This window comes from Xyrauchen texanus, chromosome 4 (genome assembly GCF_025860055.1).
Source record: "Xyrauchen texanus isolate HMW12.3.18 chromosome 4, RBS_HiC_50CHRs, whole genome shotgun sequence".
NCBI classification, from domain to species: Eukaryota; Metazoa; Chordata; class Actinopteri; order Cypriniformes; family Catostomidae; genus Xyrauchen; species Xyrauchen texanus.
Window position 1 is genome coordinate 17426369 of NC_068279.1, and position 26926 is coordinate 17453294.

At 38.1% G+C, this 26926-nt stretch overlaps 2 protein-coding genes across 3 annotated transcripts in view; one reads left to right on the plus strand and one right to left on the minus strand.

Moving 5' to 3' along the window:
• The window catches only part of LOC127638926 (splicing regulator ARVCF-like), a 240378-nt gene extending 217336 nt beyond the window's left edge, over positions 1-23042 (minus strand). Inside the window, exon 1 of the mRNA XM_052120700.1 lies at positions 22934-23042. The gene's annotated coding sequence lies outside the window, so the exon portion shown is untranslated. The remainder of the gene's footprint in view (positions 1-22933) is intronic.
• Positions 23043-23946: 904 nt separating this feature from the next.
• Positions 23947-26926, plus strand: part of LOC127643111 (transport and Golgi organization 2 homolog) — a 40909-nt gene continuing 37929 nt past the window's right edge. For both annotated transcript variants that reach the window (XM_052125687.1, XM_052125688.1), the window contains exons 1-2: positions 23947-24061; positions 25128-25254. In XM_052125687.1, coding sequence (XP_051981647.1) covers positions 25199-25254 — 56 coding nt within the window. In that variant the 5' untranslated portion in view covers positions 23947-24061; positions 25128-25198. The remainder of the gene's footprint in view (positions 24062-25127; positions 25255-26926) is intronic.

Below are 26926 nucleotides of genomic sequence, written 5' to 3' on the forward strand. Positions count from 1 at the left end.
TCACTTTAACCAAGACTTAACTTTAAAAAGTTTTTAAAAAATATAACTTAATCATTTATTACGCATTTAATTGTATTTTTGTTTGCCACGGGACACAAAAGGAGTTCAGAATATGCCAAAAAACAAACCACAAAAAGCACCATAAAACAATAATAAACTTAATCCATGCATTTGTTAGCTATAATCCAAATCTGCTTTCAGTGAAGAACAGACCCAAATTCAAGCCTTTTATTCAACGATCTCTGTCTCCATCTGCCGCAGTGCCGTAGCATCCTCTGTAACAGTCAAATCCTGTTGTTTCGCTTTCAAATTAAAAAAATTGCCGCCTCAAGCATTATGACCAGCGGTTTTATGCCAGTGATGTCGAATGCTCATTGGCTCTCAAGTGTCTCGTGAACGTTTGTGACATGCCGTATTCTGTAATGTAAATGTTTGAATGAGAAATAACAGTGCCTTTCTGGAATGCAGGAGGAGAAGATTTACAGTAATAATTTAAATTCTACTCTGCACCTCACACAATGCTAGTGTATGCCGTCAGGGAACACATTGGATGCAACGCATGTTCAAATGTTACAAAATATTAACGTACAAATAGCGATGTACATTAATGAGATCAGGCTGCATTAACATATCTTGATGAAAGGACATTTCAAAATTAAGAGAAATTTCGCCTCAAGTTTTGATGTGACAGCTTTCAAGGCAACCTGGGCAGGCTGCAGCGAAAATACACCCAATGTGTACAGAACAACAGATGCTGCGATCTCCAGTGAACTAAGTAAGAGAGGAATGAGTGCAGGATCAATATTTACCCATCTGAGTGCAGAATCCCAAATATGCCACAAAATGTGAATGATCAAAGAACACTAGGAGAGGAAGAACAAGAGAAACACCCTTTTAATCTCTCTGCTTCTCCCTCTCTTCACCATCTGCCTGAGCTGAAACACACACTGTGAATGCCAGAGGCAGCCATGTATGCCCAAGCTTAGGAGCAAGAGAAGAAGTGTGGAAGGTACAGAGGAGGAGGAAGAAGAGGACAGCCATTTGCAGAATGGAATTACAGCTGATATAGTTGTCTAAACATGTGAAGCTGAAACAGGAGATCACCTTCATTTCACTTTCAGCCAAATAAAATATAAACTAATGCTAAAACCTGCAAGGTGTAAGCTGGGCTACACAAGTGGGTAGTATTTATAATACTGCTATATTTGGGTTTCAGAGGAAGAGTTCACATGAGCAGTGGTGGCTCAGTGGTTGATGCTCAGGGTTACTGACCAGAAGATCGGGGGTTCAAGCCCCAGCACCACCAAGATGCCACTGTTGGGCCCTTGAGCAAGGCCCTTAACTCCAGGTTGCTCCGGGGGGGATTGTCCCTGAAATAAGTGCACTGTAAGTCGCTTTGGATAAAAGTAAATGTAAATTTTACATTACAAAGCAAGTGAAACCAACAGCACAGAGATGTGCACATGAACGTGCTACACACATTAGAGCAAGTCATTAAAATGGAATATAACAAGGTATTTCGTATCGTGTCACCCCAATCATGTCAAGAGTCAAGACTGAGAAATCAAGTGTCACAGATTTAAAACAACGATGACTAAATCTGGCTAAACAAATCTGACAGATTCTGATTCATTGCAATTTGAAGACTCTAGTTTCAAACACCATAATGACAGGGGAAATAAATTTAAACAGGAAAAATCTATGGTTTCTTTAGGCTCACTCCAACTCCCTTCCCTCCTACACACCCTTAAACAAATGTTCCTTCCTCAAACCGAAAGGCTCAGTTATTCCTCCCCTTCATCTTGTCCATGTTGTCACGACCACAACAGAACGAGGTAATTGGGGTCGCATCACTTGTCGCAGAGTTTAATTGTTTTCTGATCCACTTCCTGAATATTAAAAAGCAGCACTAAGAGAACATCTGGACTGGAGGCCGGGAAGTTGTGTGGTAAAGACTGCATGGAGAATTGTTTGTAGTGAAAGCTGCGAGGGATTTGCAGCATATGGTAGAGGATTATTAGCGCAGCAATGGGAGACTGTTGAATTAATACCACCCAACAAGGTCAAACAAGAGCGCATTCATATGAAAATCATGCCTTACAGTTTTTGTAATTTTTCTCTCAGTCTCTGAGATTTTTAAGGATCAGAAAATGAGGGAAAGATAATTGAAGGAATAAACATAAAATGGGAACACCTCAGCACTGTGCACTTTCTGTTCCTTTGAAAACCATAAAAAAGAGAGAATGGTAAAATTGGAGACCTGAAATTGTCCGAAACCCATTTCAGTTTATATCCGTAGTCTCTCAAGTCATATATGAACTACATGAATGAGACTTAACTGCGTTACAATGGAAGGGACATTTAAAAACCATTTGAGAGAATGTGACCAAAAGCTTTGATACAGAAAAATACACTGAGTTTGAATTGAAGTTTAAAATTAATAATTCACTGCCATCCGAGTTTGTTCTACAGTTTTCCATTCTCTGGTTATTTACTTCCATTCTGCCACAAATATGAAGCACCATCTCTGTAATGGTTAAAGAGAGAAGAGCCTGAGCCCTAAAAACTCATTCAAACCCTTCACAAAACTTACCATCAACCTTTCAGACCTTCTAGTCATTTCAACAGATCTTCTGCATCTGGGTAAAATTTGGCACAGTGTTTCCTGCGTAGCTTTTCAATGGCTTCAATGTGCTGCAGCTTCAGCTTTCTGTTCTTGGCTAACAGAAGTGGAACCCAACATGGTCTTCTGCTGTTGTAACCCATCCGCATCAAGGTTCGACATGCTGTGCATTCTGAGATGCTATTCTGCCCTATTCAATTGTACAGAGTTACTGTAGTCTGTCAGCTCAGAACCAGTCTGGCCATTCTCTGTTGAACTCTATCATCAACAAAGCATTTCCATCTGCAGAACTGCCACTCACTGGATGTTTTTGGCACCATTCAGAGTACAATCTAGAGACTGTTGTGTGTGAAAATTACAGGAGATCAGCAGTTACAGAAATCAAATCAAATCACTTTATTGTCACACAATCATATGCACAAGTGCAACAGTAGGTGAAATAAAGTGTGCAGTTCCGAGCAGCATAGCAGTCATGACAGTGACGAGATATACCAATTACAATAAACAACATAATTTACATATCAAATGTACATATACTTACACAACAATACTCTAACCAGCCTGTCACCAGCAATCATGGTACGGTCGAAATCACGGAGATCACATTTTGTCCCCATTCTGATGGCTGAAGTGAAAATTAACTGAAGCTGCTGACCGGTATCTGAATAATTTTATGCATTGCACTGCTGCCATGTGATTGGCTGATTAGATAATTGCATGAATAAGTAGGTGTACCTAATAAAGTGATCACTGAGTGAACAGCGCCACATATTTTTTTTTAGCAGAGTTATGAGCTTGCAATCTAAAGAGATGAGATAAAAAGACTGGGTACCTCGGAATAATATAAACACAATAAAAAAGTATATTACATTATCTTCACTTGCTGAATGTTTTAATGAATCAGTCCTTAACGACTCACAAACCAAGGGTTTAACTGGTTAGCATGGTCTAGTTAGCCACTGCTGGTAGATGCCACAACTACAGCATCTGGGGCCTGATGTATAAATGTTGCATATGCACAAAATGGGCACAATGGGCACACAACAATTTTGCGTATGTGCACACCATCTGCACTCTTGACTGTGCATACGCACTCTTTTTCTGGTGTGTATGAATTGCTAACTCCAATTGGCCAAGCAATAAATTAAACTGCTTATAAACTCTGTTTTTCATTTAATAACCCACATTTAGAATAAAAAAAGTATGGAGTTAAGCACTTGATTTAGAAGTAAGTGTTATGCAGTGGATATTAGGCTTAGATTTTAATTGTATGCAACTAATTGAAAAGGCATTAAAACTAGTGATGCACCAAAATGAAAATTCTGGGCCGAAACCGAAAACTTAGGATGCACTTGGCCGAAAACCAAAAATGTTAAAATAGTTTTGATTTGATTTTGATTTTAATAATTGTATTAATATTATACTTTTTAATTAAATTTCATGAATTTAATTAATCTGAATTGAAAAACTACAAACCAATAAAATTAAATCACACTTTTATTGAAAGTAATTGGACAGAAAATGTATTAAAACATTATTAAATATATTATTCTTTAACATTCAAATTTAACAGATTTTTTTTACCAATTATCCAAATAATGTAATGTTCTAGAAAACTATAATGATATGCAAAACAGCAGTCAAGTAATGAACTTAGCAGCTCTAGCAGCTCTTAGCAGCTCTTTTTCTAGTCTAGCATCTTGCAAATTCAAAAAGTTTAAATATGCAACACAGTGATTTAATGAAAACAACAGACAAAACACAGAATGGCAGAGGGCCTCTATTCTTTTTATTTAAATGTATTTCCACTTTAATATAAAATTATTGTACAAAACAACAGTGCAAAACATCAGTAATAGAACTAAAACCAACCTCAAACTGTAAATGACAAATGTAGCCTCAAGTGAAGAACAATGTTTTGCAGGGCTAAACCTATTTTAATGTAATTGCTATACACACAGCAAATTGGACTGCTTTCTATTTAAGTAAAAGTGGCAGGTTTCTCTTCAAGAACAAAAGTTGCTCAGCTTTCTGGCAGGAGAGATGGTTCCTCTTCTCATCAAGAACATGAGATGCTGCACTGAATAGTCTCTCTCTCGCTCTCTCTCGCTCTCTCCGTGCTGGTGCAGATAAATACCTGCGTGCAGCCCGCGATCTTTGTTTATGTACCAGTAGTCAAGAGGATTGTTGCGTTCGCGTGATATGAGCGTGAAGCGATCATCTGTGTTCCACAACTGCTTTCGGTTCCTAGTCATGTGCAGGCTGCAGCACTGCACAACATAGGCATAAAATGTCTTGCCTGACCTATTTACAGGTAATCCCGACATAAAACACAATGACGACCCCATGGTACTGACAACCTTTATGAAAAATGTCATACAAAACAATAGATAAGCTTAAACTTAAATTTAAATAAATACAATATTTTTAATATACTGATGACATCTGATAGCGATATACACCACAAATAAATGTTTCTTAATCACTGTTTCTTTTGTGAATAATGAGAATCTATAAAAACATCCTAAACATTTTTAATTACCAGAGAAGCCAAATTGCAGATGTTAGGTTTATGCTTAATACAAAAATAATTTTAAATGAAGCGTGAGAATAATATTCAATATTTTCTATGTAAATAAGTTGTAACAGGGTTCGGGAAAGGAGGTGGCGGGAAACGGATCAACATTCAACAAGACTTTAATTATAACTTAACATCAAACTGATGTTAACACACAGCTCTGTGTGTGCGTCTCTCTCTCCCTCACTCGCATCCCTGACTCCTCATCTTAGCCCTCTCCCACTGATTGAGCAACTCAGTGCTAAGTGTGCTCTCTTACGACCCGGCCATGCCCTCCTTCTTGTCACACAAGTCATTATATATAAAATCAAGTTTCTCAGATAAATGGATCTTGTTTAATGGATGTTTAGATATTTTTACACTAAAATAAGTCAATGAAAAAAATTTGCAGCAGCATCTATTCTCAAATCAATCATTCTCTGTTTTTGCTATTAATCAATAGTTGTATCTTTTTCAAAATTTGTATTTAGTGGAGAGAAAAAAAAATAAAATAATAATAATATCGGCCTGTTCCTATATCTACTATGGAACTCACTGCTCAACACCGCTTGGCTCCCACTCTGAATGAGTGGAAGCGAGCATTTTATTCCCGTATGTCCGGGGGAGTGGCATGCAAATTCCACTCGCCAATTCCCATTGGCCTTTTCTCAAAGATCAGAGGTGTTAGGGGCTCCCAAGAGCGACCCCCTAGTGTCACTACACAACGTCGAGTGAGTGACAGATAGGGAACATGGTGTTTGCTTTTGCTTTTTTACTGTATAAATAAAAAAAACTAAAATAAGCAAACTCAAAACTATTCACATGCAACATGTCTTCCATGTCAAATATCTTATATATTGCTCGTAATGTTAGCAGGGTAGTGTCACGTGTCTGCATGGGAACATGCATATGGTAATTATTTGTAGATGAGGTGAAGCGTAGTAGAAACAGGTGTTGCGAGCTCTATATATGATTATTTTGGGGAGGAGTGGGGGATAAATCATGTGCTTGTACGCACAATATTTTTATAACTGGGAATTTTAAAGGGAACTTTGTGCAGGTTCTAGACCGAACTGCTTGTTCTCTGACTGGTGGATCATTCCTCTTCAGGATTTTGCAGGATCGTTTCATTCATCTAATGAAAATGAAATATCCTAACACAGACCGATGGCTTCAGCAGAAGCATGTCCCATCGATTAACAACCTCCCATCGAATAACAACCTCGTAGCTCGCTGTAGGTCTGTCTTTAATGGTTTACAAGTTGTCATTAAAAATCGATTTGCCAATGGAAAACATTAATAGGATTTTTACATCCAGAACCAGACTGTTGCACTGTATAAACCACCTTGTCACAAACTCAGATTGGTTTGAATCAGTTGAACAAATTACACACCAAATCTGTTTACATGCACTCCAATATGCTGATAAGTAATAACCAAAACTGCCCTTTTTAAAAATAAAAAAATTATACATCACGTTTGCATGACATTTGAAATCATTCTCCGGATTTGATGTCAAAACATTAACAGCTAAGTGCATGACACTTGTAGACAATGGATAAGCCAGTAAGAACATCGGTAAAGATGTTTACATTCGATGTGAAATCAGGGGAATAGGCAAGTCATTTATTGGTTTCCACTGCTGCAGACAGCCTTGGAGAGATCACTTACGATCCCATCCTTTCTGATGGACCCTCTAAGCTTTGGCGTGTTTGGATGCATATTGCTTCAAAAGTGCCGTGCTCTTTAAAAATGACACCATCTCTGATGAGATGACAGGGCTACAGACACATAGCTGCACTGTAGAAATCAATTAACGGCATGAACCATGGCTATAAAAGACAGGCTCAACATATGATACAGAAACAGCTGGTGACAGAAATGATTTATCAAAAGCTCAAATTGCCTACAAGACTGGGCACAGAAAGATATCCATACAGATTATAATGGACTTGTAATGATTATCTACTCATGAGATGAAAACATAAAATTGTAAATTATCTAGAGCAGTAGTAGATTTTCCTCACTTGAAAGAGCACTCATGTATATTTCAAGTAGGGGATCGTAAAATACGGTATAATCCCATTTTTTAAGATGAAATTTTTCCCATATATTAAGCTAGTCAGATGGCGTCATGGTGAAATCATTCAAGATCGTTCATTTAACCTTCAGAAATAATAGTATAAAATAAGACATTTACATTACATTTATGCATTTGGCAGACACTTTTATCCAAAGCGACTTACAGAGCCCTTATTACATGGACAATCCCCCTGGAGAAGCCTGGAGTTAAGTGCCTTGCTCAAGGACACAATGGTGGTGGCTGTGGGGATCGAACCAGCGACCTTCTGATTACTAGTTATGTGCTTTAGCCCACTACACCACCACCACTCCATATAACAAATGGAGGAGGGAAGACCTGAAGGTGAACCACCTGTGCTTTGAAGGGTGTGGTCAGGACTTTGGGTACATAGTCTTTCCTGGGTTTGACAGCGGCTCTTGAAAGACCGGGACCAAATTTTAGACATGAAGTGTCGACTAATAATGCATGTAGGTCACCGACCGAGGCCAGAGCCAGCAATAGTGTGGACTTAATAGAGAGCTAATGCAAATAAACAGAGTCCAAAGGCTCGAAGGGGGCCCTGCGAGAGCTTTTAGGACTAAAGTTAAGTCCCTGAGGTGGGTTTAATCGTCTTGCTCCTTTAAGGAACTTCATGATTATATCATGCTTGCCTAGAGAGGCGCCGGTTTCATGTGCGTCAAAAGTTGGGCGTCCAATGCACATCGTCCCACCAACCTGTGTTGGAAGCATTCGTGGTCACCACTTTCTCCACTTACGGAACGACATCTTGTAAAAGATGCAAACACATAAGTGGCTCTTCTAGATATATAAATATAAATATAGATTTATTATATAGATAACGATAGATATATTTATACTAACTTATAAAACTTGTATTTATAACACATAAGTACAATTTTGCTTTAAAAGGATACTCTACACTGCCGATGCACTGCGTCAAGGCGGAGTGTTGTTCGCCGGAGCACTGCAGGGAAGCGGAGAGTCTTATTGCTGGCGTATCGACAGCGAAGGTAGAGGGCTTTGAGACAAGAGGTAATAGCTAACTTGGAGGAAATGGTGTCTTTGCACCTGTTTTATAGTGTTCAGTTTGCACCGAAATGTGTGGTCAGTTTAGCGCCAAAACAGGCGGGGCTCAAACACCGTAGCCAATATTAGAATATTGCCGTTATTGTAGAGAGGTTTCAAATATGTTGTGTATGAAGGCACTCCCATATGAGTTAGTAAACACAATGTCAAGTGGACTGAAGTCATAAGGGAAGCACAGTTTCCAACAATGACATCATTTTGTTAACCGATGTCATGTTGGAGCGCGCCACCTCGCATATTTTCACGCATGTTCAGCTGATCAGATTGAGGGCAGCATCAAGCCAAATGCTGTGAACATTTGTTTTTCTCTTTTATATTCAGCCATTGTTGGAATGACAGCATATCCAACTATAGCGTCTGCTAATATTTTATGCAAAACCTCAATTCCATGATTAAAAAATAAATAAAATGGTGTAAAAAACATAAATTCGAATTAATCGAAAAAATAAAAATATCTCTATCCAGGTATTCGCCAGCTCCATAAACACAGAATTCGAAATGACTCCAAATATTGATTCGTTTGCACAAATTGTGACAATTGTATAAAGTACAATAAATGTTATATTTGTGTGCTTCCATTCCATATAAGGATAATATTTTAAGTGTCTACTAATATTTATATATTGATGCCTCAAAAACCTATCACGAAAATAACATGCAGATCAGTAATCAATACATTGATATTTTATAACATTCCTACAAACTGTTTTATTTAGTTATGAGCTTTATGGAAAGCTAAATACTCCAAAAGAGGGACAAAACTGCTACTCAACAGAAAAGCACAGCATGAACTCATAAAATCCATTTACTTGCGTGATCCTGGCAGGGTATTAATGTAAACACCGTCGGTTACGTCTAATGTAAATGTAAACATACAGTCAAAGAAAAAACAGATGTGACAAAATATATAATAAATGGAGGCAGAAAATCTGAGATATTAGCTCGTCTGTAAAACAATATTGCTTTCTCAATAATGCCAGGAGAATGAGTTTACAGAGCAGGCTTTTGAATAATCAAAAGCTATGACGCATTATCCACAACGCAAGCTGTGCTAAAATAGTCATTGCTGCATTTCTATAGAATGCAATCACCTATTTTTTTTACAGTTCATTCACACAAAAATAATTATGCTGACAAGAATCACTGACATTGTAAACAATGATGTCCTTGCAGTCCAGCCCTTACTGAATGCAAAACTGTATATTTATTTATAAATCATAATTAATTATTTAGAAAATCATTATTTATTATTTTTCTAACCCTCATGTTGTCCCAAACTTGTATGACTTTCTATGGAACAAAAACAGGCTATTTGTAAGGCAGAATGTTAGCCTCATTCACCATTCACTGTATGGAAAAAAAAAAACATGAAAATGAATGGTTAGTGGTGATGCTAAAGGCCAAAGTATCCTTGGGTTGTCCACGCTGCTGATCGCTCTGCGCACAGTATATGCGAAGCAAATTTCATTATCAGCACAGCCCACGTGGACTGACTGTGCGCAACCCAGATTTTCTCGACACGCAGACGCGGTTTTCGTCTGTGCACATCATTGGCACATGCTCCTGCCATAGACTGTTCTAAAAGATCACCACAAATAGTTGTAATTCCATGACCTTACACCAATAAATGAAAGCTGTTTGATGCATTTACTTGATCATTATTAAGCATAATCAGTATAAGAATGTGCATGCGTCACATTTGCTTGCAGTCAGAAGAGTATACTTTAAAAGGTAACAGTCGACCGGGTGCTGCACAATCCGGAAACCACAAAAAGCAAGTATTCCCGGGCCTTACCACTCTGCTAAACATCTCCTTTCATGTTGCATGGAAAAAGTAATATGGGTTTTACAAAACATGAGGATGAGTAAATGACTGACAGATATTTGGATGAATTTTGCATTTAAAATGCTGCCTCTAAGCAACTCACTAGGTTTTGGAACGGTCAACTGTCAGCACACCCATTCCTGTGGCTTGGATCTTGCAAACACAGATGTGACAGCCCTCAGTCCACAAGCATTCAACTCCAGCAAGCCCAAGGTTCTTCATCTCCCCCCTGCTCTACCTACACTGGACCAGGCTTCAGAGTTGGCCAAGGAGCACAGTACATGTATAAAGACAAACTGATAAGAAGGCTGGCAGTTCATCCTTCCACAACCAGCCTCTGACAGAGGCTTCCTTTTATTCCCAGCCCAGTTTTAAGCACTAGCAGAAAATAATTTATTTGACATCTCCTTAATAAGACCATTTAGCCCAAACCTGTATGTAGCTCAGTAATCCTTTCAATGACCATCAAGAGCTCTTCATGTTCCAGAGGTACAGTGGGAAGCTATAGACCCAAAATATGGTAAACAGACTTTCATTAAAAAACTACTTTACTTAAAGCTGACGTGTGTAATTATCTGGATGTTCAAATACTCTAGTGTAATACGCAGAGTAAAATGTAAGCCGTTTGAAGGTTTATTTCCCCACAAAGTAAACAATGAAGTGCCATCAAAACATTGCAAAACTCTAAGCATGTTAACATGCATGTTCTTACACTGATTATGCTTAATAATGGTCAAGTAAATGCATCAAATGGATTTCCTTTATTGGTGTAAGGTCACAAATGGCTTAAGAATAAACTGATTGATGGGGTAGATTTTTGCCCATTACCCCAATTTCACAGTGCATGTGAACACCTTTACCCGCATTTTTACTGACTTATCCATTGTACGCACGTGTTGTGCACATGCCTCTTTACAGTATGACATCAAAAGTAGAGAATAATTTGATTATATCAAAATCACAAATGCATTTTTCTTGCTTTGTTGGATTTTGCTAATTGTTTGAGCATCTCGACCAGGCCGTAATAGCAACACTGGTTCAACCAATGGCATGAGTTTGGGGCTGGACTATCCGTTTACCTGATCAGATGGAAGTATTTGGTAAACCTGGTGAAAAACAGTCATTATTTTGCAATATTGTTTGAATGTTCAGACCTTCTAGATGCATTTTTCAGGCAAATGAGGATGTAAAAATATTTATGTAATTTCTGCACCACTAGTGTCACCAAATAGAATTGCAATCTGTTTAATTGAGCAACCGGGCTAGGTCTGATACAACAACATTGGTTAAACCAATGCTGTGAGATTGAGACTGGATGACCTGTTTGTCCAAAAATGGCAGTTGTTTAAAAACAGAATTATTTCTGCAATTATGTTTGGTGGCGTCGCTAATGGCGCAGAAATTGCAAACTTTAAGTTATTTTGGTTTTGCACTGTTTATAGGGGGAAACAATTGGTGCCATACAAGAATCCTGAAATGTATTCAAACCACAGTCTTAATTAATCCCAAGCAATTCTGGCATGGCTGCCGTGAGCTAGAGAGAGTGTGGCTTTGGATTCAAGTCTGTGAGTGTTTTCTGGGCACTGCTAATTAAAATTTTCCAAACAGTAACTTTTCCTAACTACCACAGGCACTGCATACAAAAAAAACAAAAAAACAAGGGCAATCCTTCTCAACTCAAAAGCAGATCAGATTTTGGATAGTATGAAATAAATATAGACTATAAATTATGGCCCAAATTTTCATTTACCATTTATAAATGAAAGTATAATCTAACATTTAGAAAAGGCCATTCAAAACTTCACCTTGGCTACAATATGAACACTTAATTCACAGAAACATGGCAGTCCTGGAGCTTTCTCGCCCTGTGTCTGAATATGCATACATTTGCTAGCTACGCAAAAAGCAGCATGTCAAATCAGTGTAATGTCTGAATATTCAGTATTCGCGAATCAGTAGGACAATACTACTCCGATGTCGTACTACATCTGCTGAGATTTTAAAGTGTGCAACCACAGTGGATATTTTGCAATGCCATAAGGCCACAGGAGCTAGGGAGCCACGAGATTCGAAAAGTTTCCAAATGTGAACATTTTGGTTAATGCTAGAGATTATTTTTTTTTCCTTCCCTTTTTCTCCCCAATTTGGTATGCCCAATGCACTCCAAGTCCTCATGGTGGCTTAGTGACTCACCTCAATATGGGTGGTAGATCTCAAATCTCAGTTGCCTCTACATCTGTGATATTAAATACCTGCATCTTATCACTTGGCTTGTTGAGCACATTACCGCAGAGACATAGCACATGTGGAGGCTTCACGCTACTGTCTGTGGTATCTATGCACAATGCTCCCCACCGAATGCAAACCACATTAGAAGCCTTTATTTTTTCATGCATTATAAATTTTGTATTTATACAGTGACGTTTTTTTCACTTATCAGGGGTCAGGGTATCCATATCACCATGATACGGTGCCCCTGGAGCAGATAGGGTCAAGGCACATGCTCAAGGGCCCAACAGCGGCATCTTGGCAGTGCTGGGGCTTGAACCCCGGACCTTCTGGTCCGTAACCCAAAGCCGCGCCAATTTGGTGGCTATGTAGACCTGGCTGGAGTCAATCAGCACACCCTGGATTTGAACTCGTGAATCCAGGGATGGTAGTCAGCATCTTTACTCGCTGAACTACTCACACCAGAGATTAATATATTTAATGCTGTTATAGCATTTATTTACCCAATTTGGTATAATTGTTTCACCATGTTCTTTCCAAGGTGTTGATGCATTTTTGAGGAGTATTTAATCCATGTTTTTTTATGTGAGTGAGATAAGTAAAGAGCACTGTTGCATATTTATTTGCACATGTATTTTGCTACAAGTATATTACAAATGGACACCTGAAGCCAGCTTCTTTTTTTATAAGGGCTGGATAATATAATATATGGAATAATGTACATTGGGGGAAAAAAAAGGTATATTATAAAATATGATGCAAAATATTAAAGGAGTATAAAGTAATACCTTGGCTCACGGTCTTTACTTTTTTAATTATTGTAACGCTTTGCTATAGCAGAGTGGTTCTACAATTATTCTGTGTATAGTAAAATATAGCATGTAATGTGTCTTTTTCAGGGATTTTACTGAGCTTAGTGCAAATTAATTGCCAAAGTTCGCTAACATTGCATGGCGATTTGTCGGATCTGATGTGAATAGCTGCATCAGAATCCATTGTTACCGTAAAAAAGCTAGTTTGGAAGGACCATTCGTACGGACTTGGTGTATACAGGCCTTTAGCCAGGTGAACAAGCATCTACTGTTTAGCCATTTGACCTTTCATCAGACACATCCACAGGGCAGCGTTTATCTTCTCTGGATGCCCCAGTGATTACAATTAAGCAGCTCTTATCTTTGGTCATAATCAAGTCAGAGTTAATCCACACACACCACGACAAGCACTACAGGACACATCCCATCAGTCTGCTTGGACAGTGTCATTGTTGGAACAGGGTCAATTATGATAAGGAAGAATTTCCTGGCCAACCAGGATGTGGAACAAGTGACTGGAGCTAAAACAGGGAAATTAGAGCTGCACCAGGAAATTGGCTGGAAATTTCCACCAATCACATTTTCATAAATCATGCACTGACACAGTGCAGAGCAGAGGGGACTGGGAAAAGAGGATTGGCTGGGTGCAGCCCAAACACAGGAGTTAAAATTGTATCTAATATAATTCATACAGCAATAGAATGTGACATGATGACAGATGGACAATGACTTTGCCTTGCAAGTGCTGTGGAGCTAGTCAAAGCAAGTCAAAACAGGCAGTTTTTCAAAACTGTATTTAAAACTACTAAGAAGTTAGGCTTTAAAAGGTCACGACATAAGGCTAGCAGTTCATCACGATACGATACTTTATCGATTCTCTTAGCCAGCGATCTGATGTTTGCTGATACCTCAAAGTCTGCCATGATACAATTTCACTTCGATTCGATTCAGGGGCTTGTAATCGATATTACAATATAATGTTCCTATTTTATATAATCAATTACATTTATGTAAAAAATGCAACCAAAATATAAATTTGAATATTTTATTGAGATCTCTGAAAAGTGCAAATCCAATTTTCACATTGGGACATCCAGAACAAAATAAGGTACTTCAGTTAATACAGAAAATACTGCGCGCGCATATATATATAAATATCACAGTCATACAATCACAAACAATTAATCATCAATTGTTAGATGACAGCTCATTTGCCTTGTGGAATTATCGAAACTCTACAGTAACAATTTGTCATCTCTACAATTGTCAAGCAAAATTTAATCCAAAATACTTACATGACAGGAGAGGGTGTGCTATCCATGTTTTTTCTTGGCCAAATCTTATACACGGTTGTATTGAAAAATAAAGTTCCTGTTTACAGCGATAAAATGTTAGTAAGGGTGTTAAACCTGCCTTTGGTGCAGCAGGGCAGGTGCTTTCCCTCATCAGCTCTGTTCAGAATATCAGGGCTCTTTAGACGTTTGACATTTTGACACTGACGTTTGACAATTGCTCCAAAGTGCTTCAAGAGCGAAAATTCTCATGTAGAATTTAAATGTGTGTTGCATGTATCACCATATTTAGGGAAACACGATTTAATTGTGAATCTGAACCACTCTGTCCCCAGAGCTCGCAGCCCTGTTGGCACGCACGCACGCACGCACGCACGCACACACACAGCAGAGCACAACTTCAATCACTTCAGTCACTCCGCGCACATCCGTGTCCCACATATTTATCGCTTATAAAGCGATAAATATCAGAAGGTTGCTGCATCACATGACGGAAATGTACACAGACGTGGGTGGCATTAGAGCATTAAAACAAAGGTGCATCTTAAATAAATAAATAAATATCAGTCTTTACGCTGTGTTTCGATGACATAGCATTGTTGGTTAATTGATCGATGCATTGATCCAGATCTATGTATTGTTACACCCCTACATGAGGCATTGCACAATAAAAATGTACTGTATATAGGTTTTAGAACTCAACTTCCTCTTTACTTCATAGAAGTATTTTTTGAAACCAAGCTGCGAAAACAACTCCTTGTCTACTTACTCCACATTGTGATTTCACACTGTGGTAGACATTTGCATCTGACCGCATCCATCAACAAAAATTCAATGCCGTAGCCCCGCCCAGTAGAAGTGAGCAGTGAGAAGGCATGTAGGGAGCATGTTATTCAAGAGCAGAGTGCCAATCATAACAGTGGGCATTTATTTTCAAGTCTTAAAGTAGAAGCAGCACCAAAACAGAGCATTTCTGACAGAGGTCAGAATGAGGGTGAAATGTATCATGTTTTGTCACGGTTTTTTGTGCAATTTGTTATTATTTTTACTAATATTATAAGTTAACCTCAAGGAACATATTAAAATAATAAAAAGGCATGCCATGACCCCTTTAAAGAACAGCAATAACCTAAAATATGCTATATTTAATTGAATTGATCTCATAGAATATTAAACAATTTCTCTCTTATGAAAAATTATAAAATCTATTCTCTATTTAATAACAAAATGCATGTTTATCTTAATACAACAATGATTCATAGATAAATATAGGAAGCTATATTTGTGCATTGTTCCACATAACAGGATCTCACCTTCAGAGAAGTTTTATCTCTGTAATCCTTTACATATAGCACTGTTTGCACTTGTATTCAGTCAAAACATATTTCACATTGCACGATTTGAAATCGCAGACAGGTCCAGATATCTCACTGATATTGGCGAGGCATCAGTGCTTCTCTCAGATCACGTCTTTGGTAGTTCATATTGCGATTGTTGTTCACGGGAGCGAGCTCCGATTTGTCCACGTATCTTGCCAAATTATCATTATGATAATAGTAATGGCCTATGGAAATATGTGGTATATTTTATATTCTAAAATAACTAAATTAGTTGGATAAGTTTAAATGATATATTGCATTTATATTTATTTGTGTAATACAATGGACCTTATGCAGCCCAATATATGGGTTCCTTGGAACCAACTAGTCGACTAGCTCAGACAATACACTGACTTGTCGCTTGGCAGGGATGGATTACCGACCAGGCCAATGGGGCCAGGGGCTAGTGGCCCTTGACTGCACAGGGGGTCCCTGGGCTTTAAGGTTGCATGATCCAATTTGGTGATCCCCCCACTCAAAAACCCATCAACAATGACCCCCCCTAAACAACTTTTGGCCATGAAAACAAAAACAGAAGTCATAAAACAAGTCAAAATCCATCCCTGTCGATTGGTAGTTTTATATTGGTAGTTTTGCACATCCTTCATTTAACCACATCCCTAACTTTTACCTGCAAATTATAGCCTATATTAAAGAGTGAAAAATGTCATTTCAGACACAACTGCTCTTCATTTCTAAGAAAAAGGAGTTAACACATTTCTTTGAAGTCATTAAAACTAATTTAACCATTCCACAGATTTCATATTACCAAACTATAGTTTGGCAAGCCATTTAGGACATATAATTTGTGCCTGGCAATTAGCCAATTAGTTTCCGATAGGCTAAATGTAGGTGTACCGGTGGATGTATTTTAAGGCTTAACTTCAAACTCAGTGCCTCTTTATTGACATCATGGGAAAATCAAAAGAAATCAGCCATGACCTCAGAAAATCATTTGTGGATCTCCACAAGTCTGGTTCATTCTTGGGAGCAATTTCCAAATGTCTGAAGGTACTACGTTCAAACAAACAATAGTACGCAAGTATAACCATCATGGGACCACGCAGCCATCATACAACTCAGGAAGGAGATACATTGTCCTCAGGGCTAGACTGGGAAGACAAATCGGCCCAGGATTTTTAAGTTTGTTGTCCTTTTCCTTGTTCGTTCTGCATAACACGGTGGCATTTAGCTTATCATGGCCCATTTGGCCTGTTTTGCGACCAACCCACCGGCCTGCTCTGTTCTCCCGATGGCCAGTCCGCCCCTGATCAGCCCCAAAGTATGTCTGCCCACCGGGAAAATTCCTGGTATGCCAGATTAACAGTCCAGCCCTGATTGTCCTAGAGATGAACGTAGTTTGGTGCGAATAGTGCAAATCAATCCCAGAACTTAAATGACCTTGTGAAGATGCTGGAGGACACAGGTAGACAATACATCTATATCCACAGTAAAACAAGTTCTACATCGACATAACCTGACAGGCTGCTCAGCAAGGAGGAAGCCTCATCTGCAAAACTGCCATAAAAAGCCAGACTTCAGTTTGCAAGTGCATTTGGGGACAAAGATCTTACTTTTTGGAGAAATATCCTCTGGTCAGATGAAACAAAAATTTAACTTTTTTAGCCATAAATACCATTGTTATGTTTGGAGGGAAAAGGATGAGGATTGCAAGCCGAAAAACACAATCCCAACCGTGAAGCATGGGTGTGGCAGTATCATGTTGTGGGGGTGCTTTGCTGCAGGAGGGACTGTGCACTTCACAAAATAGATGGCATCATGAGAAAGGAAAATTATGTGGATATATTGAAGCAAAATCTGAAGACATCAGCCAGGAAGTTCCAAAAATGGACAATGACCCCAAGCATACCTCCAAAGTTGTGACACATGGCTTAAGTACAACAAAGTCAAGGTATTGGTGTGGCCATCATAAAGCCCTGACCTCAATCCTAAATAAAATTTGCGGAAAGAACTGAAAAAGAGCAAGGAGGCCTACAAACATGTTACACCAGTTCTGTCTGGAGGAATGGGCCAAAATTCCATCAATTTATTGTGAGAAGCTTGTGGAAGGCTACCCAAAACATTTGTCCCAAGATAAACAATTGAAATGCAATGCTACCAAATACTAACAAAGTGTGTAGATTTCTGACCCACTGAGAATGTGATGAAAGAAATAAAAACAAGGAAATCTCTCACTCTCTACTATTATTCTGAAATGTCATATCCTTAAAACAGTAATCCTAACTGACTTAAGACAGGGAATGTTTTCTACAATAAAATGTCAGGAATACAAGTTTAATTGTATTTGGCTTGGTGTATGTAAACTTCAACTGTATATCAAAACATCAAATTGCAATACTTGCAGAATCACCACATAATCGCAATAAAATCTGCTTTGAAATATCATTGTAATATCAAATTAGGAGATATGTGGCAATTCACAGCCCGCACACACACGCACACACGCACGCACGCACACGCCAAGTATTATGTCCCCTTTGTGCCACCAAAACAGTGCCAACATCTCAGAATAGCATGCAGAGATTATATTCTTCTCACCACAATTGTACAGAGCGGTTATCTGAGTTAACGTAGACTTTGTCAGTTCGAACCACTCTGGCCATTCTCTGTTGACCTCTCTCATCAACAAGGCATTTGAAGAAATACTCAAACCAGCCCAGTTTCTGTAACTGCTGATCTCCTGGGATTTTCACGCACAACAGTCTCTAGAATTTACTCTGAATGGTGCCAAAAACATACAGTGATCACCAATCAGCAGTTCTGTGGACGGAAATGTTGATGATAAACAGAAAATGGTCAGACTGGTCCGAACTGACAAAGTTGGTTGGAGTGATGGTGGTGTAGTGGCTAAAGCACAGGGCTGTAGCACAGGGCTGTTAATCAGAAGGTCGCTGGTTCGAACCCCACAGCCACCACCATTGTGTCCTTGAGCAAGGCACTTAACTCCAGGTTGTTCCGGGGGGATTGTCCCTGTAATAATTGCACTGTAATTCGCTTTGGATAAAAGTGTCTGCCAAATGCATAAATGTAAACTGACCAAGTCTACGGTAACTCAAATAACCGCTCTGTACAATTGTGGTGAGAAGAATGTTATTCTGAGATGTGGGTTGGCGCTGTTTTGGCGGTACGAGGGGGACCTACACAATATTAGGCAGGTGGTTTTAATGTTGTGGCTGATCGGTGTATATATTATGGATGGGAATTGCCACACATATACATACACTATATATATATATATATATATATATATTGAACACAATGTTCGGACCATAAATTCTTCCTTTAAAGTTATCTTTGGCAGAGGACTGTATAAAGTACAGAGTAAACCTAAGAAAGGCAATACCCTATCAGTTGAGGGCACACTTTTAAAACAAATGACTAGTACTAGGGTAAAGTGGAAGAAGTGGTATATATGGTGTTACATAAATTAAAAAGCATTGTTGACCTGTTGGTACAACTCAGAATTAAGCAGATTTGCTGATGCTGACAACAAAATCTTAAAACATCCACAAAACAATGAATAACTCCAACCAGAGCCTCCTTGTGTAAGTAATTTTGTGAAAACGCCATTTAATTTACAAAACTATGGAAACAAAATGTATGCCCAAACCATCATCTAACCTGAAGGCCTGGCATTTCTAAGACCTTCTCAGTCAAAACAAACAGTCTTAAAGCAGCACAAACAAAAGGAATACACCGCTCTGCATACTAATCCTGTTTTCTGCAAATACGTATGAACTCTTTAACATGATTTATGAGCTGATAAACCCAGATTAAAGATATTTAGGACACTGAAACATTGTGTTTCTGCAATACTGCCAAAAAAAAAAAGACTATTTATCAGGAGAAATAATTCAGAGCAGGTGCCACAAACTGTGCCAAGAAGAGTCTGTATCACCCAGTCAGGATTTTTGCAGCATACCAAATGGCCTGGTATATAGACAGGGCAAGCAGAGCCATCAAGCAGGTGTGTGCCCATAAAGAGTCATTCACCCTAACAGGGAATTCCCTTCTATTCATCCTACAGCCAATTCACTCAAACATGGTCTAATAAACCAAAAATAAAATTGAGTATTATCATACTCTATTGCTACATTTGATGTACCACAATTGCTACAACTAAGATATGTTTATATTTTAACAAATTACTTCATCCCTAATTGTATTTACTGACCACCAAAAACCTTCATGAACACAGTTTGATGAGACAAACCAGAGCTATCTGAATGTGTAACACAGCAACAGGCATGCACTGATATTCAAACAGAGTAGGTAGGAGAAATGCTTACTATTTCTTTACAGCTGAAATATGTAACTTATTCTGTGTTAAAATATGTAACAAAGTTCTTAGGATGGGGGCAAGGAGGTAGCGGGAGACGGTAAAATCCAACTCAAAGGTACTTTTTTTTTTATAGTTTTCAGTATTTAACTCTGTCAATGTTTGCGTTTCAGTAGAACCCCTCTCTCTCTCTCTCTCTCTCTCTCTCTCTCTCTCTGGCTAGCAGTATTTAACTAGCAAATAATGGCCTTATGATGCTGAAAGAATGACCAAGTCTACATTTATTTGCCCTCTGTACGAGAGCTCTTAGCAGACTCAACCAGTGTCTGCCAGCTCTCATCAATCAGCAGAAACGTCACAACATTACAATATGATCTTAAAACACATGTATATACATCTGTGCAAATCACTCCTCATGATGAAAATAATAATGAAATGACAAATTATGTTGAACAAAAGGTAGCTCTTTTCGCCTTTGAATAAAGCAGAAATCTCCATATTTTAACATTCTCTCGTGACAAACAAAGCTGTTCAATGTGCCATGAATGACAGCCATGTCTGATTTAATAAGCTCACCACTCAACTAGGTAAGATTGTTTTTAAAGAACTGTATTTCAACAATCAAAAAATGTGTTAACATGTGTTGACTTTAGGTTTGTTCGAGCAACTTTAAGCCACACTAATGAACAATTACAGCCAGTAAAGCATAAAGTACATTTTCATATTACATGAATCATGTGTACTTGAAAGTCAAGCAGTGTATTAGCTAACAGAAGAGTTCTGGTACCCTAGGATCAGACACATTATAGCAACTCACCAACAATCAGCTTCTCCTATAAAACATTTTTGCATTGGCTCCAGCATGTTTACCTTCACCTGTGGCATGACCAGAAGCATGTTGCTTCAGCAACGTGGGAGACCCAGGTTCGGATCACATGTTGAAACCAGGAAGTAATCACGTCTGCATAATCGGTGATGAGCACAATTCAGAGGTTGCATTTTTTCCTCTTAACATTACATTTTTACTCCATTGATGGTAAGGTTTAAGTTTGGGTTGGTGGTACATTTTATAAAATAAGCATTCCTCTTCACAGTAAAACAGCCTGTACAGCTGAAAACAACTCACTTAAAGGGATTGTTCACACAAAATTTTAAATAGTCTCATTTACTCACTCTCATGCCATCCCAGGTGTGTATGACTTTCTTCAGCAGAAGGTCTGATCACAATTCACTTGCATTGTAAGAACCAACAGAGCGGAGATATTTTTCTAAAAATCTTGGTTTGTTTTCTGCTGAAAAAAGAAAGTCATACACATGTCGGATGCATGAGAATGAGAAAATGAAAACAGAATTTTCATTTTTTTGAATGAATTACCGCTTTAACAACTCCCTTTGGTGCCCCTCCGTGGATTTTTTACTCAGAAAATGGAGCTCACATATGCCAATATACCAAACACCACTTACACTTTTGGCCACTGGGGGCAGTGTTTAGCATTTTGGTGAGAACAGACCGATTTCAGCTAAAATAAAGTAAAAAGTCTGATTTCACTGTGAGATCAGTCTGGTAGAAGCCTACCATGCACTAACTGAAATGCCACCCAGTGAAACGTGGATGCACAGCCATACATCAGGGTTAATTGTGCATTTTGTTATATTTCAAAAGACTTGAATTTCCATCCTCTTGATAGCTTGCACTGTAGCACAATAATTCTGCCTGAATTGATTTTTCTGGCATGTGATGGACAGTTGCTAAAAAAATAAAAAAGGCTTTTCAACAATATTTAGTAAATAATGATAGCTGCATATTGCTTATTAAGTGCTTGTGGAAACACTTTTAATGCAGAAAATTAGCTCAAAAGCATAAAATTAATGATGCCTGCCATTTATATTCATTCAGACACTGTATAGGCTACACATGCCAGTCTCACTCGAGCTGTTTTTTTTCACACTCCAAGTTTATCATATAAAGAAAAGAAAGGCATGATAAATTCTTTCAACATATTTCAAGTACAGCTCTGACCTACTGGAATTACACATGCAAATTGTACAATTTAGCGCGCCATTTTAATCTAGCAGCAGGAGGATGATCCCCAGGAAAACGCTAACACAAAAAAAATCCTAATAAGAATTCAAATAAAAAGCAGGTATAAAAGATCGTGACTGCTCTATATGATGCATAAAACAGAGATCAACTCATTGTGTCTTTGTAAAACTGTAATCACGTCATATGCAATATTAAAGGGACTCTGGATGCTGAAACATCCGTATTTTAAATGATCAGTTAGTTAACGTTTCACACAGTGCACATGAATGGGTAGTTTGTTCAGAATCAGAGTACTTGTTTAGAAAATAAATAATGTTGGTTCTCTTGGGCATTATTCCAAATAAACGATTCTTGAAGTATGATATCCATAATCAAATCACTCAAGCACGGTTAAATGAAAGCACGAGCACCGCATTGTGTTACTATTGTGATGCGCTGCCTGAAAACAACGTACCAGTTGTAGCCAAGTGATAGCCTACGCCTCCAAATGATTAAAACCGATCATTGTGAGATATAATAGCGAAAATAAAAAAGGAAATCAACTATACTAGAGCCGAACACCAGATCTCGTTGATCAGTCAAGATACGCACACACGAATGAACGAGTATAAATTATAAATATCAGTTTATAAACGTAGAGCTTCGGGGAAACTGATCAAACGTGTAAAAAGGTAAAGCGGTGCAGAAGAATGAGTAATCTTACCTCTCTCCTCTCTGTGAGTTATAGGGACAGCATCACACTCGTTCAACTTGTCAACATTAACAGAAGCAGCGGATGATTCCACGGTGAGTTTGATGCACCTCTGCAAAATCGTCCAACTCGATGCTCACTTTTTCAGAAAAAAAAAAACATATTTTATGAAGGAAATTGTAATGCGGTACTTGTAAAGTGTCACGATGCTTCCCATCTAGACAACAGACATTATGAAAGAAACCCTCTCTTTGTTATTGGATTTATCCAAGGCTGGCTTTAAAACACTAATAAGTGTTCACTTGAACAGCAATAAAGCGACGTTATAAATAGACAAATATATATTGGGTTAACTAAACATATATTCGATATCACGAGATTACGCTTTATAAGGTGTTTAGGCAAGTTGGCTCGCCATGCGTGGTAGGCTATCACTAATATAATTGCCCAAATGCCTTCGAAGAAAATATTTCAGGTCTCACCATTGAATCTACACCTTTAGTTAAAGAAACAGCATTTTCATTGGTTATATCGCTGTCACTAAATGTCTCTCCCACCTAATCAGATTCAGCTTTTTGATTAACGCTTAAGGGGCTGTTCAGGCCGAACATGCGCTAAAACTACAGACGCGAATAGAGCAGAACGCGTCACGAGATGTTAAAGTTCATTTTAGCTTGACATAACGTGTAAATAAAAGTGGACAAAAACGTCTTTAAAATAGCGTAGATAGACCCGTTTTCGGTGTGAACGACCCCTAGTGTGTAAATATTTCAATTTATAGTTATTAATGTAAACTTAGTTCATTCGTATTTGACCATTATAATTTACTATATTATGTTAAATTAAATTTATATTTATAGTATAATGAATACAAATATATTTCAAATGGAAAAAAGAACCCCGTCCAGAAATAAAAAAAAATGCTTGACGATTCTGATCTAGGATCAGTTTCTCGTTTATTATACAGTGGGCGGTGCAGTCGTTGCTGTCAGGTCTAGTTTCAGCCAATCAGAGCAGGGGTTTCTCGCCGATGTCAAATTGAGGTTGGCATTGCCCTTTGTGCAGTGCAGAATTAGTATGTGCTCTGTTACCTCTCACAGTACCAGCACAACAAAATAATCATGAACAACACACGAATCCGTGAGTAATATCCAGAATAGTTTTTTATAAACAGAAACCAAACTCAGATGTTTGTTTGTTTTGTTCGTTGTCCTTAAGTTAGCCAACCCGTTAGCAAGTAGGCTACTGCTAGCCTACTGTCAAACTGTTTCTCTCAACTGACACGAGCTAGACTTTAAACGTTCTTGATAGTTTTCCATGAATAATCAACATTGGGGGAACAAAGACAGCAGTTAAAACTTAGCCTATATCTAATGGGATACCTCGACAGTATATCTTAATACGCTCTTTGTTATTGACCAAGCAATGTGTCTGAACGCTAAATGTCTAAAGATACCTAAAAGTGGAAATTCTGAATATTTATGCATATTGCTGTCATGTCTGTGTTCAATAGGCGTGGTATGTTCAGGGTAAAGGGCAGTGCCATATCAGTGATTCTGTTCGTAATACTCTTAAAGGGATAGTACATCCAAAAATAAACATCTGTCATCATTTACTGACCCTTATGTTGTTCCAAACCTGGATGACTTTCTTTACTTTGTGAAACTCAAAATATGATGTTAGGCTGAATGTTTGCCTCAGTCACCATTCACTTTCATTGCATAATATTTCCATAAAATGAAACTGAACATCTCCTTTTTGTGTCACATAAGAAAGAAATTCATTTGGGTTTGGAACAACATGAGTTGTTATAAATGATGACAGAATTTTTATTTTTGGATGAACTATCTTGTTAATACAACGTCAGTATTCTACTTATGCGTAATATCACACCAAGCTTGTATGCTTTTCGAGATACTGTACATTTCTGTTCAGGACACTGTGTCTTGAAAGACAAGTAGGAGACTGTCAAATGTTTGACCATGGTTGTAGTGTTTTCCTCTGGTCTAAAATAATTATTGCTATCTCATTGATCACTATGTTGTTTATTTTTAGATTGAGGTATTGTTTGATTTAAGTGAGAATTTATCCTGGAATAATGTTTGATCAGTGCATCTAGGTTATCTTCCAGAATTGTCCTCTGCCTTTCTGCCACAGCTTTTGTCTTCTCCTATCCAAAATTCATGGTCTCATTCTCTTCTTCTAGCACCTAGCATGCCCCAGCTCTGAACTCTGACCTAACTGTGATTGAAAACTCCTGCCATCAGTGACCTCCTCATGTGCATCATCTTCTTCAAGTTCGACCCTCGGCCTGCATCCAAAAATGCCTACAGGTAGTTTACCTCTTCTCAGAGCTGGCCTTATGCATTTTATGGCCTTTGTGTTCAATGCAAGAAGCCAAGCTGAAGGACTAGGCCACTTGACCTCTACCACAATTAGTCTCTAAAGGAGATGCCTCTTGGTCAAGATTTGCAGTGTGTCATGAGTCTCTTGAGGAGCTGCAGTGAGGCAAGCTGGTCTTTTTTGCACTATTGCCTGGTTATCTGTGGATTCTGTGTATGTAATGAATTTGTTTTCTGGTGTGCTGTGTCAACATTCCCCTTCACTGCAGAGAGGTTACCTCTGTTAATACTGTCAGATTGTAACATGCTACGCTAATCAGGATTATTGCTCTGCAAGCTCTAATTTGATTACCTTATATTGAGTCAGTCACAGCGGTTCAGTGTCACAGATGACTCAGCCCAGGATGTAAAATGTAATCAATGACATTGTCTTGAAGGGTTTTATTGTGTTACATCAGTTCCTCTGATTTTGGAAGGTAGCTCAACCTTGTTAACGAAACAGCAATGATATGTAAGGGAGACCAGGAGCAAATACACAATCATTTTTATTACTATTATTATTTTCATATTTTACCTTTATAACTCAAAGACCAAGACAAATCTGCCAGCCATCTTTAAGCAAAATAAATATTCAAATGTAACAGTACTATTAATTGATCTATAATGAGAAAACCTTGATCATAATTGCAAATGCATTTACAGTAGTAACACTAACTGTAATAACTTGTATTTGTGGCAGATAATGTTTCTAAATTTTAGACTGCTGTTTTTCATTACAAAAATGCTATAGTTCTTTACATAGAAAACACAGTTACTGACCATGCAGAACCATGCATGGTTTTACCCATGGTTACCATGGTCTTTGTCATGGTGAAATATAATTGTTAAAACTATGGATACTTTGAATAATTATGATACATTTTCATAATTATTATGGATCAAGCTATCAGTTTTTTCTAAAAACTGTTAAAATCTGTTCTCTTGTAATGCTCTCTGATTGTACGAAAATGTAGGTGGATTTGTTTGCCTCCAGAAATGTCAAGAGATGACTAGTTTAATTAGTAGGAGCCTGATGAAGGGCATCTGTAAATGAGACCCAACTTACTGTCATAATATAATTTTTTTTTTTAAATTAGGTGTTCATTTCCCCCAACAGTTGTTAATATTATAATTTACATCTTGGAATTTCTGACTTGACATCTGCATCCCAAGCTCACAACCAATGAAGTCAAAATATTATTGGTAATTGCATGGGTGCTACCAAAGCAGGTGCTGGTGCCATTCAACCAGCCCTTTGAGGGCAAAAATAAACCCTGATCTGGCCCAGGCTAAAATTGAGATTGACACCCCTGTTTTAAGCTATTCCTCCACTGTGGGTAACATGGGTTAATATGGGTACGGACGCACCACAAGCCTGCTGAAAAAAATCAGAAGGGAAACACTGGTCATCATTCTGACTCATTTGTGATTGAAGAAATTTTGTCTTGAAATTGCCCGCTTGTCTCCCTATACTGTATTTAAGATCAGGCAAATGTGTAAATAATACTACAGAATAAAAAAAGATTTAGATTGCATCAACCATACTGAATATAGACCACAACTTTAATGTCAAATCATTAGAACAGACCTCTTCAGCATGTTTTACAAACAGAGGCTACAAGTT